Source organism: Aythya marila (assembly GCF_965140915.1).
Source record: "Aythya marila genome assembly, chromosome: 1".
Lineage (NCBI taxonomy): Eukaryota > Metazoa > Chordata > Aves > Anseriformes > Anatidae > Aythya > Aythya marila.
In genome coordinates this window covers 43,008,281-43,026,840 of record NC_139042.1, presented here as the reverse complement: position 1 = coordinate 43,026,840, position 18,560 = coordinate 43,008,281, and the positions used below count along the sequence as shown (strand labels likewise).

The 18,560-nt window shown below is 39.4% G+C and overlaps 1 protein-coding gene across 8 annotated transcripts in view; it reads left to right on the top strand.

Moving 5' to 3' along the window:
- The window catches only part of KLF12 (KLF transcription factor 12), a 251,068-nt gene that overhangs the window by 140,561 nt on the left and 91,947 nt on the right, over positions 1–18,560 (top strand). For all 8 annotated transcript variants that reach the window (XM_082762378.1, XM_082762375.1, XM_082762381.1 and 5 more), the window contains one exon: positions 14,303–14,849. In XM_082762378.1, coding sequence (XP_082618504.1) covers positions 14,303–14,849 — 547 coding nt within the window. The remainder of the gene's footprint in view (positions 1–14,302; positions 14,850–18,560) is intronic.

Genomic DNA, 18,560 nt, shown 5'->3' with positions numbered 1-18,560 from the left:
CTGTTATTTTCCTTCCACAGAAGAATTCAGTTTTTAAAAAGGAAGGAAGGGGGAAAAATGGTGATAAAGCTTGTCATTACATTCCAGGATAATAAAGCAATAAAGTTATCAATTATATCCTATGCAGGCACTGGATTAGTTATTAGCTGAATATAAATTGCTGTCTGAGCGGTAGAGTCATTGGGTTTGAAGTTGAACAGATTCCTCAGAAATGCTTTCTGCATTTGAAGAATAGTCCCTTGTATATCAAAGTTCTTGTTACCATGTAGTATGATGAAGTACCTCATCTGTCTGTGAAGACCACCTGGGTGTATATTAACTGTGAGTCATTCTATTAAAATCTTGTAATGGGATTATAAACAGTCTTTTCACAGCACTGCTGTCGTTCTAAATGATGTCCATGTCAGCTAGTCATTTGGACACCTGGTCATATTCAAGTGTGCATCTGACTTTCCTCTTCTCCCTTGGAAAAGGGACTGATCCTCTGCACAGCTAGGTAAACAGCTTTTAGCCTGATCTGTTCCTGAAATGGAACATCGTAGGGATTTCGGTGCCATAATTCAAAACTGAAATCCTTAAATCTTCTATTAGACCACAAAAATTTGGAGGGATGTGATTTTTTTTTTTAATTTATTATTTATTGTACATAATTCTTTACACTTTTTAGGACCTAAAATCTTGTTTATGTGTATGTGGTGCTTTTTAAAAGCAGAACAGCTCAGACATGTCTGTGTCTAATCAGGACCAGGAAAACAGGTGATCTGTATATATCTCCTGTCAAGGGTATCTGACCTGGCAGTTGAGATACTAAACCTGTACTGCTCTGACTCAGCCTCTGGTTTAAATGCCCCCAAACCTTGTATTTTGAAGCACAGAAGTAGCAGGTAATGTTTGTGCCCTCTTTTTACGCAGAAGCATGGACCACTTAACCACTAATGATGTGGAAGACCTGGCTTCAGTTTGCAACGGTGCCTGAAGAGATTCAAGTCCGTCTCCGGTACTCACAAGGAGAACTCTATTTATGAGGCTTTTTATGGTTTACGAGGTGCAGTTACGAGGCTGTTCCGAGATGGGATCCTTCTGATGCATCCTTTTGAATCTGGTCTGATTTACAGGCTTTAAGATTTACTGGACAGGAGGGAGAGGGGGAGAATTTTGATCGGAGTTTACTTGCCAGGCTGCGGCAAGGCAAATTTTTCAAGAGTGGTGTTCTCAACAGCATTTTTCTCTTTTAACGGGAGGTGCTCAACCAGACAGATTGCTGGTGGCATCTTGATTCTCGATTTTTTTTCTTACAAAGTTCATCTGAAGAGCTTAACTCCTTCTAGAGCGTAAATAATGAGGGTATAGGCAACCTTCCCTGTCAGAATTTTCCACAATTGCTCATTTCCATAGCTGTTTCAACCTTTCTCTGGAAGACTGGCCTGCTCACAGTTGGAAATGCATGTGGTGTGCTCCCTGATCTGTGCAGGTATGGCACTTACTGAGAAGTTTGTTGCTTGGAAAGTGCACACAAGATGAGTTCCTTGTCATGGCCATGCGAGGGTCATTTGCACTATGGCTCTGCCATAGGTGCATCACAGAGGAACTGTGGCTGTCTGCTCATGTATTGCTGTGTCAGAAACAATCCTCTGTACTGTTTGAATGCAAAAGTCTTGAAGCATTGCAGCGAACTCATGAGATACCAAGCCATTTATAAAACAGCTGCAATTTAGAGCTCTTAGTTTTCTTGTGTTAGATTTTCAAAGCTGCAACATACAATTATGTTTATTATGAAGTGAGAGATAGTCTTTCTTATTCAGCGGGAAAAAAAAATACACCACCAACAAAGCCTAAGTGTGATTTCTCCTATTTAAGTTGTAATATATTAAGAGTTGTCAGTACTAATTAGTGCTGTAAAGTAGCTTAAACACAGGACCCACGTGTCAGCAAGAGAAATAGTGTCTGTGTCTCTGGAGAAACAGAAACTTGAGTATGTCTACTCAGAGATGTATTTGTTGTGCTGATCGTTGGTGGTTTTTGTTTGTTTGTTTGTTTGTTTGTTTGTTTTGGTGAATGGTAACAATGGTTAGTGAAAAAATAGAACAATTCAATTTTTGCTTCTTTTAAAGTTACCTCATGCACCCCTCCCAAGGTAAATAAAATGTGAGTTTTTGCATGTAGCTCATCTCCTCTTTGAGTCAGAGCAGTAAAGCAGGAAACCACATAGGAGTGAATCAACTCTTGCACCTTCAACCTCATTGCTTATTGAACAGTCATGGTGAGTCTTTTGGAACTGTTCATTTGGACCCTTCATGTAAGCATTGGCTATTAACTAGGGTGAATCCATGTGTCTGTGTATGCATATCTTTACTATGAGGGTGGTATGGCACTGGAATAGGTTGTCCAGAGAAGCTGTGGATGCCCCATACCTGGAGGTGTTCAAGGCCAGGCTGGATGGGGCTTTGAGCAACCTGGTCTGGTGGGAGGTGTCCCTGCCCATGGCAGGGGGTTGGAGCTAGATGATCTTTAAGGTCCTTTCCAGCCCAAACTATTCCATGGTTCTATAAAAGATGCAACAATAAATTCTCAGTGTCGATGTAAATATGGAGTTAAGGAGCCTCTTTCTTTGACAGTAACAATTACTTTGGTTCAAAGGTGCAGAGTGTTTTCAATGATGTGGTAAAACATCTCCATACATTGTACCAGGTGTCATGTGCTGTTGCATCTAATGTTGTTTTATTATTATTATTATTTTTTTTTTTTTAAGGAGATTCAGGTCAGTCAAAAACTTTTGGGAATTCACTAGCTTGTTATAATCAGTAAAGAAATAAAAAAAAAAAATCAGAAAGTAAGTGATGTTTGTTCTTTGCTGAAATATTAAATCGGTCAATGTGCATTTTAAAGATGATTTTTTTTTTTTTTTTAAACACTAAATACTTCCAAAGAGCTAGAAAATAAAATCAAACTTTTCATTCTGTTAAAAGATAATTGGTGGACCGAGCTAAAAGGGTTCTTCTATCCATTTCTTTCCCTTTTCCTCTGGACAAGTGGGAGAAATAGTTTGTCTTGTTGCCCCCGTCACCATGGAGAGCATGTAAGAAGTTTCCATTAAATTAAAATCTATTTCTCAAGGGGACTCAAGAGAACTGTTTTACTTGCAGTTTAGCTTCAAGTGTCTAATCTGGTACTTTATATGTATTACTTGTCAAAAAACAACGATTTTGTCTCTAACAAAATTTAATTTTAGAGAAAGTCATACATTTTGAAGTTGACGCAAACTATCAACAACTTCTCTGAAAACTGATGTTTCCTCTCTTAAAAACAATTACTCCTCCTGAACAAACTTAGAGTGATGTCATCCATGACTAATAACATGGTGATCTTATTTGTTTTGTATTACTCTGTTCTGAGAAAAACAAGTAAAATACAGTTTCTTCTGCTGTGTAGTAAAAATCACTGGGATATTATTAACAAGTAAAAAATATCTGGTTGAGTTCATTTTAGTTGAGATACATGTTATTCTTAGCGTTAAAGATCTGAAAAAATGAGAATATGAGCATGTATAGTTGCCTCAGATTTCAAGTGTGATATTTTCAAATAATAGAAGTTGTTAGACATACACAGTGTAAGCTTTGTAGTGTGGAAATTATTGTGAATAGTAATAGATTTTGTTCTATGCTATTTATCTTTAGTAACTTTAAAAATCATAAATAATAATATATGGCTTCATGGTTAGGATATGTCTAATTTTTTTTTTTTTTAATGTATTATAATGTGTTAGCTCTAATGTTGTAATTCTAAACTTTTGATATTATAGTTCTGAAAAATCTCTTCAGATTCTCACCCTACATTTGCCCTTCTGTTAAGTGGAAGTAGTCTGTATTATCTCCATCTAAGAGACTTCTGAAGAGTAATCAGCTTGCAATAATCAGTAAGTGGTTAGTATTGCCATAGGTTGAAACCAAAACAGCTCAACTCCAGGTCTATATCTGAGCGTTTGTCTGCCATTTCACATATGGTGTCAGTAGGTTGCCCATCTCATATTCCATATCCTACCTTTTTTACCCCTTGACTGTAATTTTGATCATGTAGAGTTCAAGAAACGTTTAGACAACACTCTCAAACATGTGGTCTGATATTTGGGGGGTCCTGTGTGGAGCTGGGGGTTGGACTTGATGATCCTTGTGGGTCCCTTCCAAGTCAGGATATTCTGTGATTCTTTGAATCTTTATTAAATACTCAGAAAAGGTGTACCTACAAGGTTAGGTTTTTATTACTGGTCTTCTGTAGCAGTAAGTACTGTGACATATCAGGTCAGTGAGTTGAATCCAAGTCCATTCCAGATGCATTAAAAACTAATTTTCCAAATCTACATATTTGTAGTTTATATAAGAGCACATTCAATTTTTGGGGAAAAGTCAAAAACAGCCATTTCCATCTTTGCTTCCCAAAAGCTGTGTTAAGGCAACATTACTAAGCCTGAAAGATTAAGCAATCTGCCTTTGGGGAACGTTAGGAATGTCTTTGCTAACTTTCTTCAGACCCTTAGTGGGCAATTACTGCAATATGCACTGCTTATCCTCATTTTTTGTGGACTAGTGTTACGGAGGGGCAGTGGGTTTCAGGGATATCTGCTGGAGTGGAGGAATGATGTATCTTGGCAGCTTTGTGTCCCATGCCGGCCGCTGGCAGGGCATTTTGCTTTACTCGGCACACTTTACTTGGCCTTTTGTCTGGCCACACCAAGCTTGACCATCTCATCCCTTCTGGGTTGGGTCATGCATGCTCATCAATGATCAAGCCCTGCAGCCTTGCCAGCCAGCCCCACCACCCAGGGAGATGGGCACCTTCTCGCCATCGTCTTCTTCATTTGCCTCTGAGGTGACATTAGATGACCTGGTGGCTCGTTTAAGATTTAAAATTGTGGAATCCCTTAATTCACAGCTCACCTCTCATGATCCCTTGGAGCCCTGGTCTCTTTGCTGCTCATATCCAGCCCTTCTATCCAGAACTTGATATCAGAGAGCACTGGACCCAGTCTTTGCATTTTGTCTGTCTCTGCAGAGCCTTTTCTAGACAGCGCTGTTATTCCCCTTCCTTTTCGAGGAACATGCTGGAGTTTGGCAGTTTTAGTAAATCCTTACTTAATCACTTTTTTCCTGTCTGAAGTGAAGCTTTTTTTCCTCTCTTTTCTTTTCCCTAACTACTGTAAGGATTGCTTTCAGTCAGATCTGACTATAGCTGGTACTACTTGATGTACTTTAGTAAGGAAAAGCGTATTGAAATTGATATACAATCTCAGTTCAGAGGTCAGAAGAATAAAATCAGCATAACCTCAGAATGAAGGACAGCAAAAAGAAAAAGGATGTTCGTTTGGGAAAACAAATCCATCTGGTGGAAATTAGGATAAACAGAGATGCAGGATGAGACAGAGAAACCCAGTTGCAGGGTATGGAAGACATGTTACATGTGAGTTTGGGGCATGACACCCCCACTGCTCCTGATGCATTTCTCAGCTAGCTGAAGAATTGTTGCCACCTCCTTGTAGTTCATGGGTATATTCCTGCTACAGGGAACATGCAAGGAAGACTGACTGTGGAGGAATAACTAAAAATTAGCTGTCCCGTCTTTTATGCCTTTTTCACATCAACTGTACTTACCAGGTGCACAGAGCTCCATTATGGTGTCTGGCACTGAGTACCCAAGGAGGAGTGACTTGGATGTGTGAGATCCCTCTGGGACTGCTGAGCTCCAAGGCTGGTGGGGACATGACTTAGTGTCACCTGGAGCTTGCATCAATTTGCAGGTAGCTAACTAATTCAGGGGTTATTTGTCATAGTCCTTGTGTTGCTACTACATCTATGAATAGTCTGGGGCCAAATCTTTGCATAAAAAAAAACATAACTTCAGCAAGTTATTGGCTGCAAGTTATTCTTCAGGCTGTCATTTCTCACAACAAGTTGGTTTGTGTGCAAGCATTGAATACTTCTGTGTTGGATAGAAATAAATCTTAAAATATTGTTTGAATATTTTCACCTAGAAATGTAAATGCTGCTGAGCACTGTTTTTCAACAATGACTTTCACTAAGCCTTGCTAGTTTGTTGGACCTCTCTAGCAGCAAATCTGTTTGGGAGGTACTTGCAGATAGTTCCTGATGTATTCAATTTCATGCTAAATAGCTAGTCCATACTAACAAAACAAATTCATTAAAAATTCCCAGTGTATGTTTAGTACATTATTTTCTTATTACTTTACAGCACAAGTATTAAGGACTCAAATTTATTAACTCAAATATTCTCATTTAACTCATAGTACAATTCAATGCATAGTATTTAGATAAACTAAATGGAAAGATTCTGATTTAAAGGGGGATTAGGGAAAATAAAGAACTAATGGAAATTAAAAAGAAGAATTACTCCAAAAACCTGAGAGAAAAATTTATGAGTACTGTTAGGTGAATATGTAAAATTTTGATTATTTGGGATTTTATAAAGTGTTTTTTTTTTTTTTTTTTTTTTAATGTGAAGAATGATTATGAATTGGGGGGAATAAGGTACTTTATATAGTATTTTACCTCTCCTTTAACCATTATTTAGGGATCTCCCATTTCTTCAGAAATTATTCTCAAATCTAAAGTGGATTAATACAAAGAATACAAATACATTGTCAGTATTCTTTATATGCTTGAAGCAAGTAATATCACAGGTAATATTACACTGCTGTTGTTGAACACGTTTGTTATGCTCTTAGTTCTCTTGAAGTATTGTGTCATAGCAATAGTCATAAATTAGTTTCTTTCAACAGATTCTTCATTTGATAGAGGATTCTAGTAACACTGCTCAAGTATAAATAACACATCTATGCTCAACATCTAGTTTTCTGAATGTGTTAATGATTTAGGGATTGAGGGGATAGGTGTTTTTTTTTCTTTTATGAAGCATTGTGGCAGAGCTCTCAAGAGTTTGAAATACTGTGAATTTGGCATCATGTTCAAGAAATGTATTATTTTTACATTTAACTTATTAGATAGTACAGAGGCTGATGAATTTATAGGGGTATAGGAGGTGGTAATTACTGGTTCTCCTTAGGTGCCATGGGAGATACGCTTAGGTAAATCTGTACGTTTTGGGATGGGAGAGCTAAATATCAAGTAACCTTAATGCTTATTCTGTCTTCGGAAATACATTATTTAAAAATAAGTCATTTCACACTAACTGTATTTGTGTTCACTGTTAAACATGTTTAAAAATTAATGTTGTTTGTATAGGGATCTCTCTTCATTTTTAAGCACATTCTCTTGCTCCTAGTTTGAGCTGTTACAAAAGGTTTGAGCCTCTGGTACTTTTTTATTGTTGCAGTAGTTGTGGAATACCTGCACACGGAGTGCAGCAGTGCCTTAATGTTCAGGAAAAAGTTAATAGAGTGTTTTACAGCCTTGGAGCTTGAATTTTTGCTTGTCTATTTATGAATGGTTGGTTTGAATTTGGTCTCCCCAGCTCACAGTAATGCTGTTTTATTTGGGGTCTTTTTCTGTAGGGTCTGCACATCAAGCAACACTCTGCCGGCAAAGGTCACCTGCACCTCGTCACGTGTGCTGAATTTATTTTGCCTCTCCAGAATCACAAAGAGAATAGAAAATTCTATTTTAGACATTAAGAGTTGGAAATATCCACTTTGAAATCAAACATCCAAGTATTACGCTGAGATAATGATCCATTAAGTGAATCACGAGTACCTTAAAGTGGGGATCATTCAGTCTCTCCTGTTGAATTTGTTCCAATTTGTTTAATCGAGTTTTCATTGAACCCCTTTTTATTTTAACCAACCCCGGACTCAGCCCTCCGTCTCTCACGGTGCCGACTGGTGCTTTTTAGAAAAGTTTCAGTGGGAGTTGTAATAGAGTCAGACTCACCCTAACTTGGGAGTGCAGTCTCTTGGGGATGGATCTCTTTTTTGTTTCTAACACAAATTTCACCTTGACCTTGGCCAGTCATTTCCTGAAAACTGTTTCTAAACCATTTTTTAATTTAAGCTTCTAGTAAAAAGCAGAAAGATCCAGCTGTCTCGCATTTTGCTGTCTTCTTCGGCATGACCTCCTGCGTTTGTCTAATGTATCCAGACTGAGCAGTTTTGTTGGCATGGGAAAGCCTGGAGCAGCAGCCTCCATCAAAAGGGCACAAATGCCTGTGTACTTGGTGCTTTCGTATTCAGAAACAACGTTTTAAATATTTTGCTTAGTTTTAGTTTTCAGTAGCCTGTGTGTTTGCCCTTCTGATTTTGTATAGCTGCCTGTCACCACTGTCCTGGTATAGCCTCATGGGCAGATTCAAGGTAGCTGCATCTTTGAGTGAGCACAGGTGAGTCTCAGATATGTCTTCCAAGGGGTTGCAGAGTATTTCAAATACAAGTTGTTTAGTTCTTTTTTTTTTTTTTTTCCCCAGGTTGCCACATTTCTCACTTTTTTAGAGTATTTTGCTTGCTTTGGTTGAAATGGAGCTTTTCAGGTGGAAGCATGAGTATTGTGAATGTAATTTCTCATGATGGGAAGGGGTTTTCAAAAACATCTCTTCCTGTAATTTTAAAGAGAGTTTACTCCTAGATTAGTAATACAAAGCAAAAAAGACCCTGAGTAAAGGATTGGGCACCTTTTGAAGTGCCCAAGCTGCTACCTACTCAAGCTAGCTGTGTGCTAGCCTTTCATACTCTGCAAGTGTCTAGTTGGGGCACAACAGGGCAAAAACACATATAGGAGGACAGGCTTCGTGACAACAGCTGCAGAACTGCAAGGTCAGAGAGATGAATTTTCTACCCTTATCTACAGGAGAGATTAGGAAAATATTCCATTTTTAATTATAAAAAAGCAAGCAGCATACTAAAAATGAGCACACTGTTTCATACATCTAGTCTACCTGCATGCCTGCTTTGTGGCTTTAGCATTGCAAACACATCTTTGTGCTATGCAGAAGCAAAATTACCTCTGCTAAAGTGGGTTTTGTTATTTCAAACCTAACCTGAGTTTTATTTACCGTGAAGTGTTAAAATCTGTGACCTGCAGAATATTCCTGGTAATTTGGGTTTCACCCTCCAAGCATGACAGGCGGAGCTGCAAGCTGTTTTAGCTGGGCACGGTTCTGCACTGCCAGCCCAGCAGACCGTGTACCTGCACCGCTCAGACTCCTCCCTTTGGTGCAGCTGTGGCGACGACGTGGCTAAGATAGTAGCGAGCTTTTTAGAAATGAAAAGTATGTATGATGTTCTCATCACACCCTCCTTTAGCTCTGACAAAACAAAAATGTCCTGCCTCAAATCGCTGCTGCCAGAGCAGAATGAGGTGTGGCAGCACGATGACAACTAAGCAGTATTTTTTGTGTGATGTTTGAAGAGTTAAATGGTTAGCAATTTATTTTTTCACTTCCTGTCCTCAAAGCCAGCTTATTTTATAAAATGCTAAATTTAGTCTGTTCGGTTTCCGTCATCAAGGACAGCTTTTTTGGTACGCTTTCTTACAAATCGTCTGACCTTGAGGGAATGCTGCCAGAAAGGAAGAGCAGTTTAAAAGCGGACAGCTGATTGTTGGGGGGGTTGTAAACTCTGCCGTGCAGAGCGATAAAAGTCCACAAAAGCATGAAGACTCCCTGAAGTTTAGTACCCTCTGAAGTTCATGAGTGTAAGCTGCCAGGATGAGTTGCTAAAAACGAAAAAGATTTTTGGGTTTTCACTGATTTTAACCTCTGCTGTGTGGGAAGGATGAGCTCTTCATGGCTTTCTTATGGATGGGAGACAATGCTGACATTGCAAGAAGATTGCCAGGAGTGGAGAGAGGCTGCTGCAAAATTAAGCCTACCAGAAGTTAAAAGGAGGTAGTGTTCAGGAGATTGGGAAGAAGGTGAAGTTTAACTGTGCAGGAAAGGATGTCCATCCGGCAGATAATTCAGCATCAGCCATAACTGTACCTTGCTTCTCTCGAGGTGTTGTGGCTGGTTGTGCAGCAGGCTGGTTGTTTTTTCCATGAGAGATGGGGAAACGGGCAGTAAGGAATGCTTTTTTACACAGCCAACAAATGCTTTGTGAATAGGGAGATGACGTGTTACGTGCCTGGCAGCATTCATTAGCGGCAAGCTAATGAAATGGAGCACTGCAGAGGGTACTGGTGCACAGCTTTAAAGGGCAGGCACAAAAAGCACGAGCCAAGAATGGTGACTAGAAGAGAATACGGCATTGTTTGGCAGCCTTTTTCTAGTAGGGAGCCATCCTGATCTGCCTTGGGGTTCTGTTTCAGTCCAGGTTTCAGGTGATGGTTAACAGTCCCGTTCTGCAGGCACAAGGATGTGGTGGCTCTGTTGCAGGGAGAATCATCTCCCAGTTCACCTCTGAGCCCCAGCTGCAGCAAGGTCTGAAGCTGTTCCCCTCCCTCACACCAGAGGGAAGGAGCAGTGAGACAAGAGAAGCCACATGGAGCCACATGTCCCCGTGTCGTACCGCTGTGGGCTGGGCTGGTGTCCAGGGCAGCCCACGGGGTTACAGGGACCTCAGGCTGAACCCTTTCTGACCCACCAAATGCCCTGGAGGCTGCCAAACCTTCAGCAACAGAGTTCAGACCCCTAAAACCAGAACAAAGTTTGGAAAAAAACCAACACAGGCATTTCTGGGAGATGACAGGGGAAAATAGGTTTCTGACCCCCACATCAGCATCAGCCAAGCCCACAGCACCAGAAGAAGCCCAGATCAGTAGATAAGAGTAGAAAGGCAGGAGTACAGAGGGGACAAACTATAACACTCTTGTTTTTAATCCAGTTGACTTTATGAGCTGAAAAAATGGCTGAGGGTATACCTCTGAATATGCTAGCAATAGTGTTGTGAGCCTCTGAATTAGAAAAGATGTGGTTCCGTTAAATAAAACCAACAGCCGCACTCACTGTGTAAGGAAATGAGCAGTTAAATCTCAGATAATAATGTTCTTAGAAGATGTTAAGAAGTAAAGTGCTGAGTATTCAGCTATCCCTTTTGGCTTAGTTTCCACTTCTAGTCATGTAGCTCCTAATGCTGGAATAGTCATCGTCATTGGAAGAAGTCTTGTTTTGTTATGCCATGCATGTCCAGTAAATAAAGATAATTTAATATTCAGAGTTTTGATTCAGATACAATTTAAATAGAGCTTTGGCAGCTTAGGTTAAAATCCTGAGATCTTGGCGAAACACCTGCACTATGTGTGGGTCACTGCTGAGGAGCAAGTTGGTGGAGTAGACACCTCTGTTGACCACCACCAGTACAAAACAAAACTAATTTGTTTACAATTTTTGTCTTAAGCATAAGGATGTACAAGCAGTTGATGGTATCCTGGAGGCTTTTGTAATGTTGACTGAAGTCAGAGAGAGCCTGAATTTATGAAAGCAAAGACATTCTTAATCCAAGTGTTTTGGCAGGGAAAGGAGGACATCGGAGTGCAAACCAGTTTTCATCTTCCTTAGAGAAATTCATGGAGGGATTGTAAGTTTTTCAAGTTTAGTCTCACTACTGAAGGCTGGAATAGTAAAAGTACCTGTACTACCATATTATGTGGTGACTGCAGTCACGTACAAAGGACCGATCGAGAAACTGATTGGAAAGAGTGTACATACTGAAGGGCAAATGCAATATAGGGATTGTGTGAAGCAAAATTAAGTATATACAAGAGTAAATATATAAGGGCTGTTAAAAGAGAACATGATTTGCACAGTAAGTAGACTGTTGCTTCAGTATACTTTTTTTTTCTTTTTTTTTTTTTTTTCTTCTTGTCCCAAAAGACTAGGTGTAATTACTTCAGTAAAACAAAGACCTGTTCTTAGAACAAGTGCAGAAAATTCACTTAGAACTTGTTCTTAGAACAAGTGAAGACCTGTTCTTAGAACAAGCGAAGAAAAATCTACCCCTGGATGCTGCTGTAGCCTATCTTTGCCCAGCCCCATGCACAAGGAAATGTGCATGAGAGACACATGGGGATCCTGTGTCTCTCTTGTACATGGACTGATCCCATCTACCCTGTTTCTCTCAAGCTGGTAAGATAAAAGATGATGCTTTCAGTCATATGAAGCTTTTGGTGTACAGGGTGTCCCTTTCCACCTTGCCTTTGCTCTATCCCCAGTCTCTCTGTCAGGCAGAACCAATCTGTTTGCCTATTGCATATATAAAACTTCTGTCAACTCTTGTCAGGATTTGTAAAACAATCTACTTGTGCTATGGACGTGTATAGTTTTGTTTTTATCATTGCATTAATGCAGAGTCTCATTGCTGGTGATAACCAGGATAAGGTGTTTAAGGGCAAGTTGTAAGCAGTCATCACTGAGCAATTACAGACCTTTTTGCCTTGTTGAAGAAGAGATTTTTGTAACCTGGTCACTCATACTTGTTACAGGCTTTGAAAAGTGATCTGTTCTTTACTCTGTGTTCTTAACACTATAAGAGGATTTTTGCTTTTGTTACTTGTGTTACAGGAGAACAGCAGGGTCTAGCAACCAGATGAATTGGGGTCCCTTTGTTTTAAGGTGATTTGTATATGAATAGAGCAAGAGACTCACTGTTCCAGAAATGTTCTTGCTTTCAAATGGGGGGAAATGTCAGGTCCAATAACATATCTAAATCAGACGAATATATGGGATCTACTAAACATCTCATCTTTCAGCATGCTGGGGATAATATCCACTTAGGCTGTTGTTCTTACAATTTTTAATGTTAGTGTTTCTATTTTCCTTTTGCAATAGAACTCCATTCTGTGATGAGATTTGGCTCTGACACAAAACCAAGAGGATTCTCAATGAAAATATTTAACATAGTTAATTATAAAAATCCCAAAGCAAATTCATAGCTTGCTTGATTGTAAGCCTACTTAGCGTAGACTAACTAAAATGTTTGTGGCTTTAAATGTTTCTGACAATATGTTGATTTTTTTTTTTTTTTATAAATACTATTATCTTGAGAATGAGAGAATGCATTTAGAGCTGTTTAGGTACCACAAAAAGATAATTTATTAGATCTGTGTATGGAAGAATTGTTTTGGGTCAAGGTTTGAAGTAGCTTGGCAAATGTTTTTTGTCTAGGTTGGGTTCTCTACTACAGTAGGTAGTGAAGTGTGTGTGCCTGTGGCACTGAGCCCACAGAGCGTCAGTGCTGCAGTGCAGTGCCATGGAAATATTTAGCTGAGGAGCTGAGAGCTGTGCTTTGTCTTACTACCAGGTTATCGATGGGCACGTCCTTCCTTGCTCTTCCCATTGAAAATTGCTTGAAAAACATTTTTTAGGAGTAGTTATTAATGATGTACTGTCAAAAAGGAAAGATATATCAAATGGTCTTCTCCAGGGATCTATCTTTGCCTTACTATTATTATTCAAAAATTCTATTAACCACTTTGACGATAGAAATAAGGAATAAAACTATAAAAATAGCAGATGACACCAGTCTAGAATAAATTTGCTTTGAAAGAGTTGGCCTTAAGCACCATGCTATTTTTCAAATTCAGGAAACTTGTACTTAATTAGTAAATAAAATAAATAAAAAACATAAAATGTAGCATTGATGAAGGATATCTAACATGCTAATTCAGAATAAGGAATTGTTGCAGCCATTGTTACCTTTAAGAGGGTAAGCATACAAGCGTGGGGCTGTCTGCTGACCTGCAAGTTCGCTATCTGTAACAGTAGAGAATGCAGAAAGTCAAACGCTGAACTGAAGTGCTTGATGCATTTAGTGTAAGGTGCAACCTTCTGAAATGAGGTGTAGACAAAATTAAAAATTGCTACAGAGAGCAAACAAGTGCTAAGGCTTGTTCTTTTAAAGGTCACTTATGACAGAAAGATGAAGCAATGTCTGCTTAGACTAGAAAAAGGTAGACAAGCAGGAGGACATTACAATCTTCAAACATTTGGAAAGTTGCTTGAAAAACATTGGTGACCATGTCCATTGGGGATGACACAATGGCGTAGAGGTGTACTTAAGGAGGAAATATTCTGTCAATATAAATAGTGGCTACTTGTGGAGGTTTAAAAATTTTTGCAGCCAAACAGTTTGATAATACTTCAAAGAAGCAGAGTGATTTCGAACAGTTAATCCTGACACCTTCTAAGAAATGGGAATATAAATTTTTCTTTATAATCTGTTCAAACTAAACAGGTGTGTGCTTTGTATCATGATTTGTCCTTTAAATTACAAGCTGACGCAAGAAAGAGGAACAAATCCTGTGGTTTTCAGGACCAACTTGTCTGATAAGCGTGTGTTAGCAATTGTGTGTTCACATCACCTTTAGCCACATATGTAACTAAAAATATGTCCTTTGTCTTTCCGCAACAGTCTCCAAACGTCCACAACTACCCAGATATGGAAGCTGTACCCTTGTTACTTAACAACATGAAGGCAGATCCCCCGGAGGATTCATTATCTACAGACCATTTCCAAACACAGACTGAACCAGTGGACTTATCAATAAACAAAGCCAGATCGTCCCCTACAGCAGCCTCATCTTCACCAGTTTCCATGACAGCATCAGCCTCCTCCCCTTCTTCTACTTCTACTTCTTCTTCTTCTTCTAGTCGACCAGCTTCATCGCCCACGGTAATAACGTCAGTATCCTCAGCAGCATCTGTTCCATCAGTATTAACTCCAGGTCCTCTTGTGGCCTCTGCATCTGGTGTTGGAGGCCAGCAGTTTTTGCACATTATCCATCCAGTTCCACCTTCAAGCCCCATGAACTTGCAGTCCAACAAAATGAGTCATGTGCACCGTATACCCGTGGTGGTACAGTCGGTACCTGTTGTCTATACAGCTGTGAGATCACCTGGGAATATGAACAACACTATAGTAGTACCACTGTTGGAGGACGGGAGAAGCCATGTCAAAGGTAAGGTGGAACTGGTTCTGTGCGTCTGTGGCATCTCTAAAACTATTCTTCTAGGAGGAAAACATAACAACCTTATAAAGCTGTTAGTTTACAAACTTGCTATGTCATATGCTGGAAGGACATAAAACTTTTGTTACTGGGGACGAACCTCTAAAAGCCGTATCATAGGTGCTCTTTAAAATAAATACAAAAAAAAAGGGTTGAGGTCAGCAGTGGTGATAAGTGCTCAGGCAACTCATGTCAAGTATTGAAATCGATCCTCCCTCATAGATGGACATGGAAAACTCACCAGGTGATACAGTTCTAAAAAAAAAAAAAAAAAAAAAAAAAGGACAGAGAGAGATTTGAGAGATTTGGCAGGGAAAAGACAGTCAGAGAGGTTGTTTCCATGCAAGAGAAAGCACTTGTTGTGCTCTAGGAACACGAGAAGGAAAGGCTTTTGGAACAAAGAATGGTAGCAGCTGCAGAGAAGTAGGTTTTATTAGGCTCAAGGAGTGGCAGTGCAATATTTTGAATTAGGTTGCCTCTTCCAGATTAAACAGCAAAAGGGAAGGAAACCACACAGAGTGTATATGTTGGGAATGATTTTTGCAGACACAGGACATAAGAGGCTCATGGAGGTGTGAAGGGAGGAGGAAAGCACATGCCAGGACAGATACACTCCTTGGAGAGGAGTCCAAAGAACACGAAAAGGGGAGCTGGAGAGCAAGAAAAAATGAGAAAGCAACAGTTACCAAGGCAGCAAAAATTGTTAGAGATGGTGACATGGTGGGTGGAGGAAGAAAAGAGAAAACAGATGTGCTCGGATGCTTTGGAAAGCGTAACTCTGTAGAGAAGGCATTAGAGATAGGGATGGAAACATGATGTAGGGAATGAGGGAGACTCATTTCAAGGTTCATTGTTTATGGGTGAATAAAATATGATCAATTCTCCCCTGAAATGAGGTATTGCATGAGGTGGAATGGGAGGGTACTGACAGATAACCTTATGTTAGGGCTTATGACGCTATGGGGCATTTAGTAATACATCTCATAACATCTCTTGAGTACCTAATTGCATAACGAAAAAATCTCTACAACTGCAAGACCTTTCTTCTTCAACTCTCCTGTCTATTTTTGATGCACTGACGACTGTGTATTACTGTATGGTGATGGATCATTCCACAGTGATGCATCATACTGTTGTTTAGTAGTATCTCGTTGTCCATCAGTCTTTGGTTCTCCTCCCATTCCCTCAGTTCCCAAGTATGGGATGTGTCCTTTTGACAGGCATAGACCATAGGAAACAAGCACACAGCAGATCTGTGTTTTTTTAAGCCTCAAAATTGCAGCTTAAGAAATCTTAGTACACTTCATACTATGATGTAGTTTTAGGACCTTGTGGCATTTTGTCAAAAAGTGATAAATGAAAGCAGAATGTTTCACTGTATTGTTTAAAAAAAAAAAAAAAAGTTAAATTTTAGTCTGTATTTTGGTTTTGGAGCTTTAAGCAGCACCTGACCTTGAGCTCATCCGGAATTTCTCCCATTTGTTTTTTTTCCAAAGGTGCTAGTTGGCTCTGGTAATAGTCTCCTCCATGTGAAGCACCTCCTGATCTTGTAAAACTGGAAATTCACTACCCTGGCTTTGTCAACCAAATTCCAGAATTTAATGTGCTATAGGGATTTCAGCCCACAAGCTCTAGGCCTCCTGAGCTGCCCTGACAATCTCTCCTTTGTATGATTATTGGCAGAGATCATTAACCAGCCCTGCAGCACCTATTAATGTATAGCTAAAGAAAAAGAAGGGATTAAGCTTTCTTTTATTTTTATTTTTTTCTCATCAGTTTTACTCATTTTGCTATCACTAATTCTTTTTATATAAATGTTCAGGTTAATTTGAAAAAATACAATAGAAGAATAATGGGCAGCAATCTACTCTAGGTAGTCATCTTTTGTCATCTTTTGCTGAAGTGTGATTTTCTTTCTTCTTTTTTAATGTAAAACAGTATAAATGTAACAGTGATGTTGCATAGATTAACTGAGGAAACAAATTTCATGTATGCACAGACTAACTTCCATTCAGTAGTCAGCTTTTGTGCTGGAAACAAGAAATAAATATACACAGATGCTAACACATCATCTTGGATGAATTGAATTGGTAGCTAATCCTCTACCATGCGATGGGGAAATGCAGATTTAGAAACATGTGAAGTCACTGCTGTCAACTTTCACATGAACATTGATCATTTTCAGAACCAAAAAAATGCACACACTGAAACAAAGTCAATCCACGGATAGAGAACATTTGTCTCATAATCCCTGTATTGTTGCTGCTTTGGGTCTAAATCAGAGACAATGGTGATGATACAGACTTGTGATTGGGAAGAGCTTGAATTTGTATTTTACATTACCCTATATCTAAGCCCTTTTCACCTGAATGAGATTTCCTGAGCAGATAGCATTTTTCAATGCTAAAATTACATGATTTACACAATTACATGAGACCAAATTTAAGATCTCTCCTATTTTTCTAGTCACGGGTACTTAGGAAAAAATGCAAGAAATGGGATATATAGATAAGTATTTTTCATTGTTATTCCCTTCCGGATCCCAGTTTTACTTTTCTTGTGGTGAATTTTGCTTTTCCTCCCAGGTTTGACTAGAACCTTTTCATTTTTAGTTTTATTGCAAAAACTTCCCAAGCTACCACCTTCTTTTAATCCAGCCTCCAGATGTTTTGCTCGGATGTCTTTCTGCTTCCCCTAATCCTTCACAGGAACCATAAAGTCCATCTTCCTCTCCAACAAAACTGTCCTTCCAACAGCTGCTTTCTAGGGAGTTGAAGCAAAAACATCTTTCTTCATGTTCTGTTTGAATTCTCTCTTCCGTTCAGCACAAGAAATCTGTCTCCTCCTCTATCTTCCTCTCTTTTCACCTCCTTGGTTTTTTTTTTTTTTTTTTTTTTTTTTTTTTTTTTTTTTTTTTTTAACTTTACTGGCCTTTCCAGACTATCCTTTAAGCATTAGTTTCGGCAGCTCTGCTTCATCTCTCCCTCCTTATCTGTTAATATTTCTATCCCATACTGTCATCTTTTCTATTGCTTTTCTATTGCTATGCTTCCTTAAATCATTCATCCTGGTGCTCTCAGTCACAGTCCAGTCCTTCAGGAGAATCACAGATCTACTTTTCTCCTTCCAAATGTGCTTATCATTTCTGCTCTCTGTCCTGCCTCCTCTCTCATGTTTTTCAGTCACAAGGTTTCACGTTAAATCAAACCTTTTCTGCAGCATTGAAAACCGGATGAGTTTGCAGAGAGTTAGCTCCCGTGTACATGAGCTGCTAGCAGCATACAGTCACAGAATGGTTTGGGTTGGAAGGGACCTTAAAGCTCATCTAGTTCCAACCTCCTGCCATGGGCACTCCCCGTGTCCCACCTCACACCAGGCCAGGTTGCTCAAAGCCCTATCCGACTAGGCCTTGAGCACCTCCAGGTATGGGGCATTCACAGCGTCTCTGAGAAACCTGTTCCAGTGTCTCACCTCTCTTAGAGTGAGGGATTTCATCCTTATATTTCTTGTATGTCTGCTTTCTTTTAGTTTAAAACCATTATCCCTTGTCTAAATTCCCTCGTAAAGAATCCATCCCCATCTTTCCTTTAGGCTCCCTTTAAATAAGACTTCACTTAGGTCTCCTCAGAGTCTTTTCTTCTCCTGGCTGAACAACCCCAGCTC